The sequence below is a fragment of the Neopelma chrysocephalum genome, unplaced genomic scaffold (genome assembly GCF_003984885.1).
Source record: "Neopelma chrysocephalum unplaced genomic scaffold, ASM398488v2 Primary Assembly neopelma1_96706, whole genome shotgun sequence".
Taxonomy (NCBI): domain Eukaryota; kingdom Metazoa; phylum Chordata; class Aves; order Passeriformes; family Pipridae; genus Neopelma; species Neopelma chrysocephalum.
This window is the reverse complement of record NW_020925350.1, coordinates 321,300-337,991: the sequence shown is the minus strand read 5'-3', so window position 1 is coordinate 337,991 and position 16,692 is coordinate 321,300. Positions and strand designations below refer to the sequence as shown.

General features: G+C 44.1%; 1 protein-coding gene across 1 annotated transcript in view; it reads left to right on the top strand.

Annotated features, from left to right (window-relative positions):
- The window catches only part of LOC113981671 (E3 ubiquitin-protein ligase RNF38-like), a 253,030-nt gene extending 241,373 nt beyond the window's left edge, over positions 1 to 11,657 (top strand). Inside the window, exon 7 of the mRNA XM_027709192.1 lies at positions 11,637 to 11,657. Coding sequence (XP_027564993.1) covers positions 11,637 to 11,657 — 21 coding nt within the window. The remainder of the gene's footprint in view (positions 1 to 11,636) is intronic.
- Positions 11,658 to 16,692: the final 5,035 nt, after the last annotated feature.

Sequence of the window (16,692 nt, the reverse complement as noted above, 5' to 3'; positions counted from 1 at the left end):
GGCCTTGAAAAGCAAGTTCTGTGGCGACATGGCACCCCAGAAAGAATGGGGTCATTTAGCCTGGAGAAAAAGAGGCTCAGGGGTGGCCTTATCACTCTCTACAACTACCTGAAAGGAGGTTGTAGCAAGGTGAGGGTCAGCCTCTTCTCCCGGGCAACTATCGACAGGATGAAAGGACCTAGGCTCAGGCTGTGCCAGGAGAGGTTCAGGTTGGACATTAGGAGGAATTTCTTCACAGAGTTGGACTCGATGATCCTTATTGGTCCTTTACAACTTGAGATATTTTATGATTCTACATGTGGCATGGAGAGAAGGTAAACAAGGAAAAATAATTTGCTCCCTCTTCTAAAATGAGAATTAGGACCATCGGATGTCATGCACCCCATGGCATGATGGATGCTGAAATTCCATGAAGGTTGCTAAGTTTTTAAAAAATAATTCCTCCCAAGGTTGTTGATGCAAAGACATTGCATCTGTCTTAAAAAGCACTTGACCCACAGACTGCTGAAAGGTAGGGAAGCGCATCAGGGAAATATCCCAGGCAACTAGTGATAGGACAAGGGGAAACAGCCTCAAGTTGTGCCAGGGGAGGTTCAGGTTGGATATTAGGAAAAATTTCTTCACTGAAAGAGTGGTTGTGAGGAATTGGACTTTTTTAATTGCCTTAAATATTGCTACTCTAGAAAACTTCAAAGAAGCCAGGAGAGTGAAGATAAAGGCTAAGGGGAGGAGGTCATAGCCCACAAACTGTTAACTTTGTCGAGGCCCAGGGGGTGACTGGGTGTGTGATGCTTCTCTGGGTGTGTGATGCCTATCTAAAGGAGACCAGTGGCAATCTCTGGGTGCGTGAAGCTTATCTCCTATGGGCCAGGCGCCCCCGTGTGCACACACCCACCACTACCCTGGAGAAGGCCTAAGCTCTTAGCAGGGGTGCCTCTGAAGCACACATCCTCCTCCCAAGCCTAAAATGACTTTGCAAAAACCAGCACCTCCAGCTCTCTGCAAAACCAGCATAACTATGCAAAAACAGCCCCCCCCCCGCACACACACAGGGGAGGCACCAGGAGGATTTCTGAGGGTATATAAACCCATCGGACTTTATGTTTCATGGACTTCTTTCCCCTACCACTCCCCAATGGATCAAGATACCATCAGCAACAGCAACAACAGTGACAACAACCAAATTCGTCAGACCTCTGAGTGGTGACTATAAACTTTTATTCTTTCTCTCTCTTTCTCTCTTTTCTATTTAACTCTTATTCTCTCTTTCGTTCTCTCTCTTCCCTTACACATTTTCTTGGGTGATATATTTATGCTTTTATATTGCCATATTACTATAGATAATAACAACCAAAATGGCTACATATATGTTTCCCTTTGCTACCAAATTGTTCTAAAATGAAATCCTATATATATATCTGTAAACACTGATCATCTAGTATCAATTTACTTTAATTCACTGCAAGGCATTTATTAACAAAAACCAAAAGTTACTCCTGCCTTGCAGGGCAGGTTGTAACAGTGGTTAAGCATTGGAACAGGCTCCCCAGGAAAGTGGTGGTGTCACCATCCTTGAAAGTGTTAAAAAAATGAGTAGACATGGCACTTCACAATACAGTTTAGTGGGTGTGGTGGTATTCGGTCAATGGTTGGACTTGATCTTGGAGGTCTTTTCCAACCTATCATGTATACTCTTTCTTATGTACCTGCTGTTGATCACTGTTCAGTTCAGAGTATTTGGTTAAATGAAGCTTTGGTTGGACTCGATATGGCAGTTCTTATGTTACAATAAGTACTTTTGATTGGCAATCAAAGGGTAATGAAGATAGCCCTTAGAGATCAGAAAAATGCAGAAAAAACAGTTGGGGGGCATTCTTTTTTTAGTAATCTGAAATGAACTGTAGTATTTGTGAGGCAGTTTTGTGCTGATGCTTCTAACCAAGTTTAGAAATTGCTGACTTTTAACACTAGTATTGGCTAAAGGATGACTGACTTTAGAAAAAATACATCAGCATAAGCGTCAACTAGGCAGGTTTCTCTTTAATTGAAAGATTTGTGTAATCTGAGCCTAAAGGGAGTATAGTTACTCTATGTCAACACAAAGTTTTAGACTGTTTAGGGAGTGGGGTAAAATAACTTTTGCGCTTTAAATTCACATCCCATGTTGATAAATTGTGCAAGGGAACACATTATCATTGGTAAATTTTAGTAAAACTTTCTATTCCATCACAAGCTGGTAATGCAACAATAGAGGACATCAAAGCAAACTTTGACGTCTATATATGAAATTTGTATTTTTGTCCATCCTATAGTTATAAAACCCTACATAGAAAGAATTTTCCAGGCAATATGAGGGAAAACCTATTTTCTACTGAATTATGAATTATGTGTTTATATATTAGACTACAGTGAGAAAAAAATCCATGTCACATAAGGCTGAAGACTCATGAAAAAGAGGTTAAACAGTGAATGGGACAACAATAACAAGAAAGAGGATATCCTTTTTCCTTGTCAGTCTTTTCAGTTCTCAATTTTATCATGTTTCACAATATCTGATTGTTTATTGATATCCTAACTCCTTGAGTCAAAGGAATACATGAGAAATCTTTTTTTTAAAGCAGGATTTAAGCATAGTTCCAAAGAAAAACTTGAAAACATGACCTGTATTCACCCTGAAGGCTCAAGCTGTAAATCCTTTTCTTCTAAATGTGGTTCATTTCAGCTAGAATATTTCTATTTAATGTTTCTTATGATAATTGCAGTTCATTGTGCAGAAAGTTAGCTTGACTGAAGGAATAGGAAGTTTAAGAGAGGATATGCATTGCAGCTTATGATACATTATGTGCACCTAATTCATCTTTACACCAGTTATGTTAAGATGTGAAGGGGAAATTATTTGATGAAATACACAAAAACAAGTAGTTGAACAGGGGACCAGAGATGCTGTGCAGCCTCTTTCCTGGACTTAATGGGAGAAAGCCCTGAGTAACCTGGTCTAACCTTACAGCTGACTGCTTTGAGCAGGAGGCTGAACTAGACACCACCTGAGGATCATTCCAACATGAATTATTTTATGAATCGGTGCAGTCTCAATAAGTTTTCAGTAAAAGGCTAAACTTTTCTGCATGTTCAGCTTTGGAGCTGTTTAGTCAGATTGTGTGTTGTGTCTGTTACTAAAAACCCTTCTTTTTCCCCATCCCTCTCAGCTTTGAAATTTTGGCCAAGCCTTCATGATAGACTTCTGCTCTTCTGCTGGGATAACAGGGTAGTGAGAGTCTAAAAAGCTATGATTCATAATAAAGAGCTAGAAAGACTCAGATGCCCTACCATAGGGCACTTTTTTCCACTTCTGTCTTGCTTCTCTAGAGATGGTGGGTTTCTCTTCCCACTGGATTTTTCTTTTGAGTTTAAAAAAATTCTAGGTTATTTTCACATACTCTAAAGTAACAGAAAACAGGTGCATGCTGAGTTTATCTTTTTTGTGTGTGTGTATCCATTTTGGGTACTCTTGATCGCTGTAAGTGGCAATTCCATTTTGTTTCTGGGTTGCAGACACTGTTAACTGTAAGGAGTGTATTTGTCAGTGCATTAAACTTTCTTTTATTTCTACTTTTACAGGCAAATCGTACCTGCCCAATTTGCAGAGCTGATGCTTCAGAAGTACATCGTGATTCAGAATGACTAATCTGAGAGCACAAATCTGGTTTGGGTGTTCCTGGTCACATGTATATATGAACTATCCATTGAACTTACCTATGTGGCTTCCATCATTCCATTTACAAAAAAGAGTCAATGGATGTTTCTTTGCACTGTGCAACTTAATCGATTATAAAGCTTATAATTAGTCTTCACAATTGTGAGATTGTTATACTAACTGTGTGATTGGAACTCCAAAGACTTTTTTTAGCTTAATTTTGTGTGTGCACTAACTTTTCCTGGTTTTTGTGGGATCATTCTGAGTGTTGCTGTGATATTACAGTGGACGTGATCATTTAGCATGTGCTTTTATAATAAGTGGTAGCTCCAAATAACATAGCAATCTACCTTCAGATACTGTGAGTGGGAATGAATAAATGGATGAGGGGTTGAGAGGATGTGTGAAGTGCACTTGTGACTGGGTGTATAGATATGTTTGAGAACATATATACCAGCACATACTAGGAATGTATGTATGTAGTATTAATTATGCTGCAATGTATAATCTTATGTTATTTAAACAGTACTAGTACCATACACTGATTTCTTTCCTTGTGTTTGGAGTCGCACACTGAATGCAAAGGGTGTTGCAATGATAGACATTTAATATTTCATCCCCGATATACTTAACGGTATGAAAAGACTTTTTTACTTGCTATTCAAACAGATGTTATGCTTCCCCTTTATTGGAGGCTTTTAAGTGGACCTTTAAAGAGTGTGTTCACTACTCTGTGAGTAACCTTGGGTTTTCACACACTATAGGAAATCCAAATTTCAGTATGAAAGGTTTACTGCTTATTTTACCAATATAAAGTGGCAATATTGCATAACTCAGTTAACAATATTAACACTTCAAATTGGTGACCTTAATGTTGAAACTTTTCTGTTCTCCTTCTCAGTTCTTCTAGTTGGGTTTTAATTACGTATAGTTGATTTCAGGTTAGACTTCAGTTTTGAAGATACTGCACTTTGTGCCCCTCCTCCAAAAGAAAGCTGAAAAGGTGCTGAGGGTCTTCTGCAAAGTTTCTTCACTTTGACCATTATACTTGCTAAGTATGTACTCCTTTATTATATAAACATTGACTTTATTCACTTATGTTGTTTACAAGAGAGTTGATATACAATTAAAATAACTTGTAAAAGGATATGATTTTATTTCTGTGACTTAATGAACAAAATAAATTGTTTAATGTTTTTTTCAGAGAAGTAGAATTTTTGATATTTGTGCTTCAAAAAAGGGTTGATGGTGATCATTCACTACTAGAATACAGTTGTCCTAGGTGTGCTGCTTCTTAGCCTTCTGTATTTTCTGATAGGCTTAGCATGAAAAAATTTCCCTTATTTCTTTTTCTATCAAGTCTCCAGAATGTTCTGCTGTAGAAGAATAAATTGGTACACTATCCAGAACAAATAATGCTGTGAAATAGGAAATCATTTCCATTGGACTGCCTTTCAAATAATATTTTTAGTTGTGTGGTTGAAAATATTGATTTATTTAACACTTCAGACTATTAAGAACTTAAAGATGTTTAAGTGAAATAACTGGTTCTAAACATAAACATCAAGGGATGTGATTTTGGACATCAAAATATTTTCTACTAAATTTAATGTCAATACCTCAGTTACAATAGTAGAAGTGACAGAACTACTAATATGGCTATAATTTGGTGCCATTTTGAGCTTTGTTCTTTGTCATTTCTGATACTTTTGTATGCTGCTATGCTTGAGTATCAGTTATGTTCTCAATGTCGTTTTCTATGCTGCTTGACCTTTGAAGGTTCTACAAACCAATTAATTACCACTATTGTTTTTGCTTTTTTCAAATGCTCTTATCTTTTAGTTACACAAATAGTACTCAAAACTTCAGCCTGTCCATACTTGTCAATAATTAAGAATGATAAATAAAAATATACCGTTATATCAACTTCAAAATATTAAAATTTTCTCTCTCCCCCAGGCACTAAAGAATGGATTCCTCACAATAATATCAAAACAGTTAAATCACCTATAGTAAATATTATTTTTAGCAAATAAAATCATGCGGTTATTTTAAAAAGTGTGTGCTGTATATATCTTATAATACTTAAGGTCTCTAATATATCTGAAAAAGCCAACCCTAGCTGTACAGATTTAACCATAACAAACACTACTACACTCAATATTCACTTTGTTGCCTAAAGAGAGACCAGAGAAAAAGACTCCAGGCCAATTTAGTGTATAAGATAAAGAGAGTAGGTCCTTTAATCAGGCCAGCAGCCTAGAGGAATACATACCACATGTGCGCACCCAGACAGTGGTTCTATGATTTTATAATAAGGTCCATCCAATCCCAGATCTGTCCATCCCCCAGTTCTGCCCCCCGACATGCCCCTTCAGGAATTGGGTCTGGGGTCTTTGGGACCCCTTCTTCCTCATCTTCATCTTCTTCGCAGCATGTATAGTCCTTGGAGCTCCTCCAAAGTTCTGGGCTTGAAGGTCTCTGTGTTTGTGTGATATCTTCTGGTCCAGGCCTAGGGTGCTTTTCTACAATTCTACCTTGAAAGGAAGACTAAACACGCTAACAGAATTTTTAGGGATTGATATGAGATGGGATAGTAGGGTTTGGTATGTGTAAACATTATGCTACAGGGTAAGGGATATAATACAGCTACATTAAAATCTACATTTACTACACAACTACTTCTAAAATCTACAAAAGTTAAAAAAATCCAAAAAGCTCTGAGGCATCAAAACACAGAAAGAAGGAGGTTGTTCTAAGCTAGATATAAATGTGTAATCAACAAGGCACACCATGAATACCAAGGGGAAAGCAGTCTTCTTTCCATAACAAGAGAAATCTTGCTGTGTACTGTCCATTTTTTGCCAGTAAAATACTGAAGCTGAAAATTTAGGAGATGGAGTAACTAATTTGGTAAAATACTGAATTCCATTGTTGCGATCCTGTGGCTGATGTTTTCTGGAATGTTACTTTGTTTGCATGGGACTCTTGCAGGTATGCGCAGACATGCTTCCCGTGGTCAGTGTGTATAAACACCACACATGCATGAGTTCCAAATCAGATCAGACCAGCTACAACCAAGTCTTTCCTATTGTGGCTGTTAGAAGAGGAAGGCCAACAAGGCAGATATCCTGGTGGGAGTCTGTTACAGACCATACAACCAGGATGAAGAGGCAGACAAAATATTCTATAAGCAGCTGGGAGAAATCTTGCAAACGCTGGTCCTTGTTCTCACAGGGACTTCAACTTACCAGATGTCTGCTGGAAATGCAACATAGCAGAGAGAACACAGTCCAAGAGGTTCCTGGAGTATGTGGAAGAGAACTTCCTGACACAGTTGATGAGTGAGCCAACCAGGGGAGGTGCACTGCTGGACCTGCTGTTTGTGAACAGAGATGGACTAGTGGGTGATGTGGTGGTTGGAGGCCGTCTTGGGCACAGTGATCACAAAATGAAAGAGTTTTCAATTCTCAGAGAAGTAAGGAAGGGGTTCAGCAGAACTGCCACTTTGGACTTCTGGAGGGCAGACTTTGACCTGTTTAGGAGACTGGTTAAGACAGTCCCTTGGGAGGCAGTCCTGAAGGGCAAAGAAGTCCAGGAAAGCTGGATATTCTTCAAGAAGGAAATCCTAAACACACAGGAGCAAAAAGATGAGCCAACGGAGAAGAAGACTAGTCTGGCTGAACAGAGAGCTTTGTCTGAAACTCAGGAAAAGAAGGAGAGTTTATGCTCTATGGGAGGAGGGGCAGGTAACTCACGTGGACTTCAAAGATGTTGTGAGGTTATACAGGGAGAAAATTAGAAGGGCCCAATCCCAACTAGAACTTAATCTGGCCCCTGCTGTAAAAGACAATTTTACCAGCTTCTTTGCCCTTCTTTGGACACACTCCAGCACCTCAGTGTCCTTCCTGTAGTGAGGGGCCCAAAGGTGAACACAGTATTCGAGGTGCAGCCTCACCAGTGCCAAGTACAGAGGGACAATCATGTCCCTAGTCCTGCTGGCCACATTATTTCTGATACAAGCCAGGTGCCATTGGCTTTCTTGGCCACGTGGGCACACTGCTGGATCATGTTCAGCTGTCTGTCAACCAACAACCCCAGGTTCTTTTCCATCAGGCAGCTTTCCAGACATTTTTCCCCAAGCCTGTAGTGTTGGATGGGGTTGTTGTGACAAGTGCAAGTGCCTTGTTAAACCTCATATAATTGGCCTTGGGTCATCGATCCAACCTGTCCAGATCCCTCTTAAGAACCTTTCTACCCTCAAGCACATCAACACTCCCACCCAATTGGTGTTGTCTACAAACTTACTGAGGTTGCATGCAATCCCCTCGTCCAGATCATTGATAAAGATATTAAGTAAAAGTGGCTCCAGTACTGAGCCCTGGGGAACACCACTTGTGACCAGCCACCAACTGTGACCAGCAACCAACACACCATTCATCAAAACTCTCTGGGCTGGGCCATCTAGCCAGTTTGTTACGCAGCAAAGAGTACACTCATCCAAGCCATGAGCAGTCAGTTTCTCCTAGAGAATGCTGTGGGAAACAGTGTCAAAGGCTTTACTTATGTCCAGGTAGACCACATCCACAGCCTTTTCTTCATCCACTGAGCAAGTCACCCTTTCATAGAAGGAGACCAGGTTAGTCAAGCAGGACCTTCCTTTCATAAACTCATGCTGGCTGGGCCTGATCCCCTGGTTGTCCTGTATGTGCTGTGTGATGGTACTCAAGATGATCTGCTCCATAACCTTCCCCATCACTGAGGTCAGACTGATAGGTCTGTAGTTCCCTGGAACTGTAGTTCCCTGGAAATGATAGGAGGTATGCCCTGAACCTAAACTAAAATAACAAAACACCTTAAATGACTTAGCTGCTGCCTGTGTACAAGGATTCCCCACTCTCCACTCTGCCAAATCCTCTCCTGCAGAAATAGACCCAAAAGTGCTTGTACTGGAAAGAGTGCCTTGATGTGTAGCAGCCTACATGGCTTGTGAGGTCTGCTGTGTTCAGTCTAGATCACTGGCAAGTCTTCAGTTTGCTTAAGAGAATTACAGAATCACAGCCTGGGTTGGAAGGGACCTTAAAGATCATCTAGTTCCAACCCTCTTGCTGTGGACAGGGACACCTTCTGCTAGACCAGGTTGCTCAGGGCCCCATCCAACCTGGCCCCAACAGTTCTGGGGATGGGGCATGCACAGCTTCTCTGGGCAATCTGTTCCAGTGCCTCACCACCCTCACAGTAAAGAATTTTTTCCTAATGTCTAATCTAAATCAACTCTTTCAGTTTAAAGACATTTCCCCTTATCCTGTCACTACATTCTCTTGTAAAAAGTCCCTTTTCATCTTTCTTGTTGGCTCCCTTCAGGTACTGGAAGGCTGCAATTAGGTCATCCCAAAGCCACCTCTTCTTCAGGCTGAACAAACCCAATTGTCTCAGCCTTTCCTTATAGGAGAAGTGCTCCATCCCTCTAATCATGTTGGTGGCCATCCTCTGGACTCGCTTCAACAGGTCGATGTTCTTCCTGTGCTTGGGACCCCTGAACTGGATGCAGTACTCCAGGTGAGGTCTCACGAGACTGGCATAGACGGGCAGAATCATTGCAGAATTGCAGGCCAATATACAATTGGCTTTCTGGGCTGCAAGTGCACATTGCTGGGTCACGTCCAGCCTCTCATCCACCAACACCCCCAAGTCCTTCTCAGCAGGGCTGTTCTCGATCTGGTCATCCTCCAGCCTATATTGATACTGGGGGTTGCCCCAACCCAGATGCACTACCTTGCACTTGGTCTTGTTGAACTGTGTGAGATTCCCATGGGGTCCCTTCTTGAGCTTGTCCAGGTGCCTCTGGATGGTGTCCTGTCCTTCAGGAGTGTCAACAGCACCACTCAGCTTGGTGTCATTTGTAAACTTGCTGAGGGTGCACTCAATCCCTTCACCTATGTCGTTAATGAAAATATTTAATAGCACTGTTCCCAATACAGCCCCCTGAGGGACACCACTTGTCACTGATGTCCATTGGGACTCTGAGTCGTTGACCACTACCCTCTGGATGTGACCATCCAATCACTTTTTTATCCATCTAACAGTCCACTCATCAAATCCATCTGTCTCCAATTTAGAGAGAAGGATGTTGGGGGGGACCATGTCAAAGGCTTTACACAAGACCTGATAAATGACATCTGTAGCCCTTCCCTTGTTCACTGATGTAGTCACCTCATCATAGAAGGCCACTAGGTTGGTCAGACAGGACTTGCCCTTGGTGAAGCCATGTTGGCTGTCCTGAATCCCCTCCCTGTCCTCCATGTGCCTTAGCGTAGCTTCTAGGAGGATCAGTTCCATGATCTTCCCAGGCACAGAGGTGAGGCTGACAGGTCAGTAGTTCCCAGGGTCCTCCTTTCCACCCTTTTTAAAGATGGGTGCAATGTCTCCCTTTTTCCAGTCACCTGGGATTTCACCTGACTGACATGACTTTTCAAATGTCATGGAGAGTGGCTTGGCAACTACATCAGCCAATTCCCTCAGGACTCTGGGATGCATCTCATTGGGTCGCATAGACTTATATACGTTCAGGTTCTTCAGGTGGCCATGAACCTGATCTTCACTTACAGTAGGAGGGACTTTGCTCCCCCAGTCCCCATCCTGCTGTCCATCCACTTGAGAGATGCGGGAAGAGAGGTTGCCATTGAAGACCGAGGCAAAAAAGTTGTTAAGTACCTCAGCCTTCTCCTCATCCGTTGTTACCAGTTTTCCATCATTGTTTATCGGGGGATATGCCTTCTTTGACCTTCCTTTTCTGGCTGACATACCTGTAGAAGCCCTTCCTGCTGTTCTTTGCGTCCCTTGACAGGTTCAGTTCCAGCTTTGCCTTGGCCTTCGTCACCCTATCCCTACACAACTTCATCTTTATACTCTTCCCAGGCTACCTGTCCTTGTTCCCACTGCCTGTGCATTTTCTTCTTTCCCTTTAGTTTGACCAGCAATGCTGGTCTCTTCCCTTCCTTGCCCAATTTCTTGCTCCTGGGGATTCTGGATCTCTCTCCCCTCCTATGATGTGGGGCAGCACCAGTCCTAGTTCCATTTCCATCTGAGGAACCATTTCCAACGGCTTGAGGTGGATAGGGAAGGGGTTACTCCAGCTCCAGGGGTTTCTTCAGGGTCCTGGACGCATGGAGGGGTTAGGTGCTCACCCCTCCCCCCACCCACGCGGTCCCATGGCAGCCGGAGAGACAGCACATAGCACGTGGAGAGGAGGTGAGAGAGCAAGTTTATTGATGAGGCAGTTACATATATAGGTCTTGGAGGATTCACAGAGTGACCAATTACGGGGTCAGGGGGCTTACAGGACACCCAATCGCAGGAAGGGGTTAAAAGGTCCAATGAGAAGACTTCTTGATATCTTCTCAGGACATTCCTGAGACAGAGATAAGAACTGGCCATGGGGGATTTTGGGAAGAAGAAAGCACGAGCCAGCACAGGGACCACAGAAAGCCATTTTGAAACACACTCAAACCACAGCTTCCCATACAAGGCAGATTCACTGCTACAGGGGATCACTAGCTCTTGTGCTCTATGGAAGACTTCCTTAAAGATCAACCAGGTCTTTTCCACTCCCTTGTCCCCAAGGGCAGTTTCCCAGGGGATCCCACTGACTATCTCCCTGAAGAGCTGGAAGTCTGCTTTCCTAAAGTTCAGGGGCCTAACTTTACTCCTTACCTGACCCACATCCCTCAGGACTGCAAACTCCACCAGTGCATGATCACTGCAGCCCAGGCTGCCTCCAGTCTTGATGTCCCCGATTAGCTCACTTTCATTGGTGACCATCAGATCCAGTATCTCATCCTCTCTGGTAGGGCTGTCTATTACCTGGCTCAAGAAGCTCTCCTCCATGCATTCCAGGAGTTTCCTGGATTGCCTGCAGCTCACTGTGCTATTTTTTCCGCAGGTTGTTAAAGTCCCCCAGTAGAACCTGAGCCTGCAAGTGCAATGCCTCTTGTAGCTGGAGCAAGAAGGCTTCGTCACTAGCCTCCCCTTGGTCAAGCAGCCTCTAGTAGACACCAGCCACAAGGTTCCCTTTGTTGCCTTGGTCTCTGATTCCTACCCACAGGCTTTCGACTGCTCATGGCTGTTCTTCAGAGACAACTCTTCACACCCAATCCACCTCTTGATGTAGAGGGTAACTCCTCCACCTCTCCTTCCTCCCCTGTCTCTTCTGAACAGCCCATAGCCATTGATAGTCGCACTCCAGTCATGGGATTCGTCCCACCAAGTTTCAGTAATGGCAACAAGGTCGTAGCTTTCTAGTAGCACGGTGGCTTCCAACTCCTGTTTGTTGCCCATGTCGTGTGCATTGGTGCAAAGGCACCTCAGCTGGGCTGTCGGTCGTGTCACCTTCCTAGAGGAACACCCCTTAATTCCTTTGAGATATTCCCTGGTGTTTCCCTGTTTGACTTCTGACAAGTCCCTGGCTCGTCTCTGTAGGACTGCAAGTGTGTTCCAGTGTGGCCAGCACATTTCAGAGTCATGGGCAGAGGGCCCTCACTAGCACCCTGTCCCTCTAACCTTTGCATCTCATCCCACATCTTGCCAGGGACAAGCAGGACATTGTCTCCCTCCCCATCACATCTAGTTTAAAGCTCTGTTAAGGAGCTCTGCTAGTTCCTGAGCAAAGACTCTCCTCCCTTTCTGAGAAAGGTAAGTCCCATCTGATGCTAGCATGCCTGGTGCTGCGTAGGCCATTCCATTGTCGAAAACCCCAAAACTTTGGTGGTGACACCAGACGCAGAGTCATGTATTAAGACTGGGACTGTCTGTTTCTTCCAACATTGCTGCCTTCAACTGAAAGGATAGAGGAGAATATAACTTGTTCCCCAGATTCCCTCACCAACCACTCCAAGGCCCTGAAGTCCTTTTTGATCGCCCTCAGTCTACATGTTGCCACTTCATCGCACCCTATGTGGAAGATCGGTAATGGGTAGTAGTCTGAGGGTTGCATCAGGCTAAGAAGTTTCCTGGTGATGTCCTTAACCCAGGCCCCAGGGAGGCAGCAGACCTCCCTATGGGTTGGGCCCGGTTGGCATATTGGGCCCTCTGTTCCCCTTAGAAGGGAATTTCCTACAACTATAACCTGTCTTTTCTTCCTCTTGGAAGCGGTTGTAATACAGGGGGTTGACTTTTCTGATTGTGGTAACACCTCTGGTGTAACCAGACCTTCATCCTCTTCATCCTTTGGCTGATCTTCCACATACAAAGCCGCATACCTATTGTGCAGAGGCACCTGGCGGGGTGAGGTGGGTGAAGAAGGATTTAGCTTTCCATCCCAAGCATGGACTACCCTCCATTCGCTCCTTTCTTCACAACTGGTACCTGCTTCTTGCTGGGGGATGGATACAGGATCCCCTTGATCTTGAATTATTTCTGGAGGCTGCTCCTGTCTCAGGGAGGCCAGAGCATGGTTCCACCAGTCTATCTCCCTCTCTGATTCTCTAATACTCCTTAACCTTTCTACCTTATCACTCTACTACCAGGCTGAGCATGTTGTCCACCTGGTCATATCTGACACAGCTGCTATCTCTGCTACAGTCCAGTGAAAGGCTTTGGCACTCCATACAGCCCGAAACCTGATCGACTGCATGTTTTTTGGGGAGCTCTGTCTGCTCCTCTACATCTTTTTTGGTGAGCATAGATGACTTGGCTCCCTGCCAAGTGGACACCATACCCAAGCTCTCTCTATGTGTGCAATGACCACCAACTGACCTAACCACTTGAGCTGCAGTGCCTCAGCGCCCTTCCTGCTCAAACTGCTGAGCAAACTGATGTGCCACACCCTGCTGATGTGCCACAATCCTTACAGGTCCCTTATGAGAGTGGGAACAGCTGCCATCCATGCTGAGTCAGCCACTCTAGGGTAAGCTGCCGGCTCCATGTGGGTCTCAGCGCTCTCCTGCCATTCCTCTGGCACTAGAAATTTGCCCTGCTCACTGTGATCCCCTGCTCGGCTGCAGGACGAGCCTGCACCAGAGCTGTTGACCTCAGTGAGAGATGGTTAATGGCTGGAACCAAATTAGGCAGTATTCCTAGCAACAGAAAAACGTTTTTGTGGTTGCAACACAATTCTTGTAAACTCACTCCAGGGTGGATTAAGCTGTGCAGTTTGTATTGTAGCAGGGGAACGTTTTGTGTTGTCTTCTGGTATTTGTGCAACAGGAAGATCTTTGACAAAAATAGAAAACCAATCCCTAGGTAGTTTCCCTCTGCACCTTTCAGTGCAAAGAAAATGTAATGTTCAACTTGACACCTCCAAGAGATGGAAATAAGGTATATTGGGTTTATGTGGCAAGATTTTGGTAGCAAAGGCAGGGGGAAGGGATGAGACCTGCAGGGGTGGCCTTTGTAAGAAGAAACCAAGGGACTGCCCCATGCTGGACATGGCCAGCTCCAGCTGGCTCGGCAATGGGCCCACTAGAGGGCAAAGATGAGGAAATCAGCAAAGCTAGTGGCACCTCTGGGAAAACATATTTAAGAAAGGGCATGGCAATGTGGAGGAAGGGGGAAAAGTTTGAGAAACAATCCTGCAAACACCAAGGTCAGAGAAGGAGAGGGAGGAGGTTTTCCAGAAGCTGGAGCAGATATTCACCTGCAGCCTGTGGAAGTTTTGGAAGAGACAGTGGAGCACGTATGTCCCTGTAGCCTGTGGAGAGGACCACGCCAGAGCAGATATCTGCACTGCAGCCTGTGGAACACCCCGTGCTGGAGCAAGTGGATATTTCCTGAAGGAACTGTGGCCCATGGAGAGCCCACACTGGAGTAGGTTCTCCTGACAGGACCTGTGGCCTTTGGAGAAGACTCCACACTGAAACAGATTTAGCCTGAAGGACTGTGGCCCATGGAGATGACCTACATTGGAGCAAGGAAAAAGTGTGAGAAGGAAGGAGGAGCAGAGAGAACCTGTTATGAGCTCACCTTAACACCCCATTCCCCATTGTCCCTGTGCTGCTTGGGGCAGGGGGAGGAGGTAGAAGAGTCAGGAAGGAAGGAGTGAAGTTGAGCCTGGGAAGAAGGGTGTGTAGGGCTTTAATATTTTGTCTTTTTTTTTCAGTATCCAAATCTCTTTTAATTGCCAATAAATTAATTTTCCACAAGTAGAAACTGTTTTGCCCGTGACGGTAATTGGTCACTGTGGGAGGCAATTGAGCTGTGGACAGCTTGGGCCCTGAATTTGAGTGGTTGCAGCTGTGAAGTTGTGAAGGAATGTAAACAATGAAGATGAGAAGGTGGACAGGAAGGACGGAGCTGCAGGGCAACTGTGATAGCCAGAGAGCCTGGACTGTTTGCTGAGTCACCCTGAGTTGCAGAAGCTATAGAGCAGCCAATCTTAAGATGTGTATGTAGTAAGGGCACCAATGGTGGTGAAACACGCTGGCTAGGGGAGACTATAAATTGACCATGTTTGTATGAAATAAAGGCTTTTTCTGTGTGAAATCCCAGTGTGGTGTCCGTCCCGACAACGACAGGTCACCTTGTATTGGCTTCAACCCATGTATTCCTTCCTGATAACTGGAGATGCACAGCATTGGGATGGTGAGCATGTAGATATTGGCAATGGGAATTATGTTTGTATTGTGATTCAACTGCATATTGCAATTGCTATATTATGTTTGCATTGGAATTTCAGTATATTGTTGTATCACTGCTAAATCAAAATCCTGTGTAACATCAAACATATTCAAATAAGTAAATTTGGTGTTAAAATATTACAACCTCCTTTTGTGAAATATCTAAAAGAACCAGGTCGGAAAGTATTGGACTATAGCACATGGGCTGCAGTACCTGCCAGGAGAATCTGCTCCAGCATGGGTTGTCCATGGACCACAGGGAAATACCTGTTTCACTGTGGTCTCTTCCACAGGAATCAGGGAGCACCTTCTTCCCCTCCTTCTTCTCTGACCTTGGTGTTCTCACTGTTGTTTTCACTGTTGTTTTTCACACTTCTGTCCCCCCCCCCTCCACTTTCTGGCATTTTTGCATCTTCTTAAACATGTTTTCACAGAGCCCTTACCAGCTTCACTGATGGACTCAGCTGTGGCCTGTGGTGGGGCCATTACTGAGCTGACTGGAATCAGCTGTGTCTTGCACAGTGCAACCCCTGACCTCTTCTTACAGAGGCCACCCATGTAGCCCCTGCCCCTGCTATCAAAACCTTGTCACATACACCCAATATCATCTGCTAGCTAATAGGCCAATAATCAAGCTCATTTACTTTGCCAGGAAATGTTCTCAGTGTCAAATCTGTAGACCCTTCTTTGTTACCTGTCAGTTGAGTATTCTATGCTCCTGCTGTCTGAATGCTGCCCCAAACACAACCATATTCTAAAGTCTAATCACCTTAATTTTCAAACAAAAAGATACTAAGCACTTCTATAAATTCACAAATCTGTGTTATGCATTACCCATTAATTGCTGATATTTTCAGTCAGACATGCTACCATGACAAAGTTTTCCTTCTTCCTTCTCCTCCTCCCCTACCCCTATTTTCCTGCTTTTCTGGAATATCACAAGATCACAGCATAATTCAGATTAGAAGGGACTTTTCTCCTTCAGCAGACAATGTGTTCACTGCAGAAGTTTTTCAGGGCACTGTAAATCACCCACTCCTAGCATAGCATCACATTGGCACAGCTGCCCTCAGACTATAACAGAATGGCTGCCTGTACTGCAGCAGGCAGATGTAGGATCATAGGATAATTCAAGTTGGAAGGGAGTCCAGGAGCTCTAACTCACTTTGCTCAAAGCAAGGACAATGATGAGATCAGATTTAAGTTGCTGAGGGCTTTGTCTTGTCTTGAAAACCTCCAAGGATGGAGACTGCACAGCCTCTTTGGGCTCTAGCTCCACTGCTTAACCTTCCTCATGTTAAAAAAAGTTTCTCATATCTAGTTTGAACCTTTCTTGCTTCCATTAAGGCCTATTGTTCCTCATCCATCCACCATGCATCACTGTAA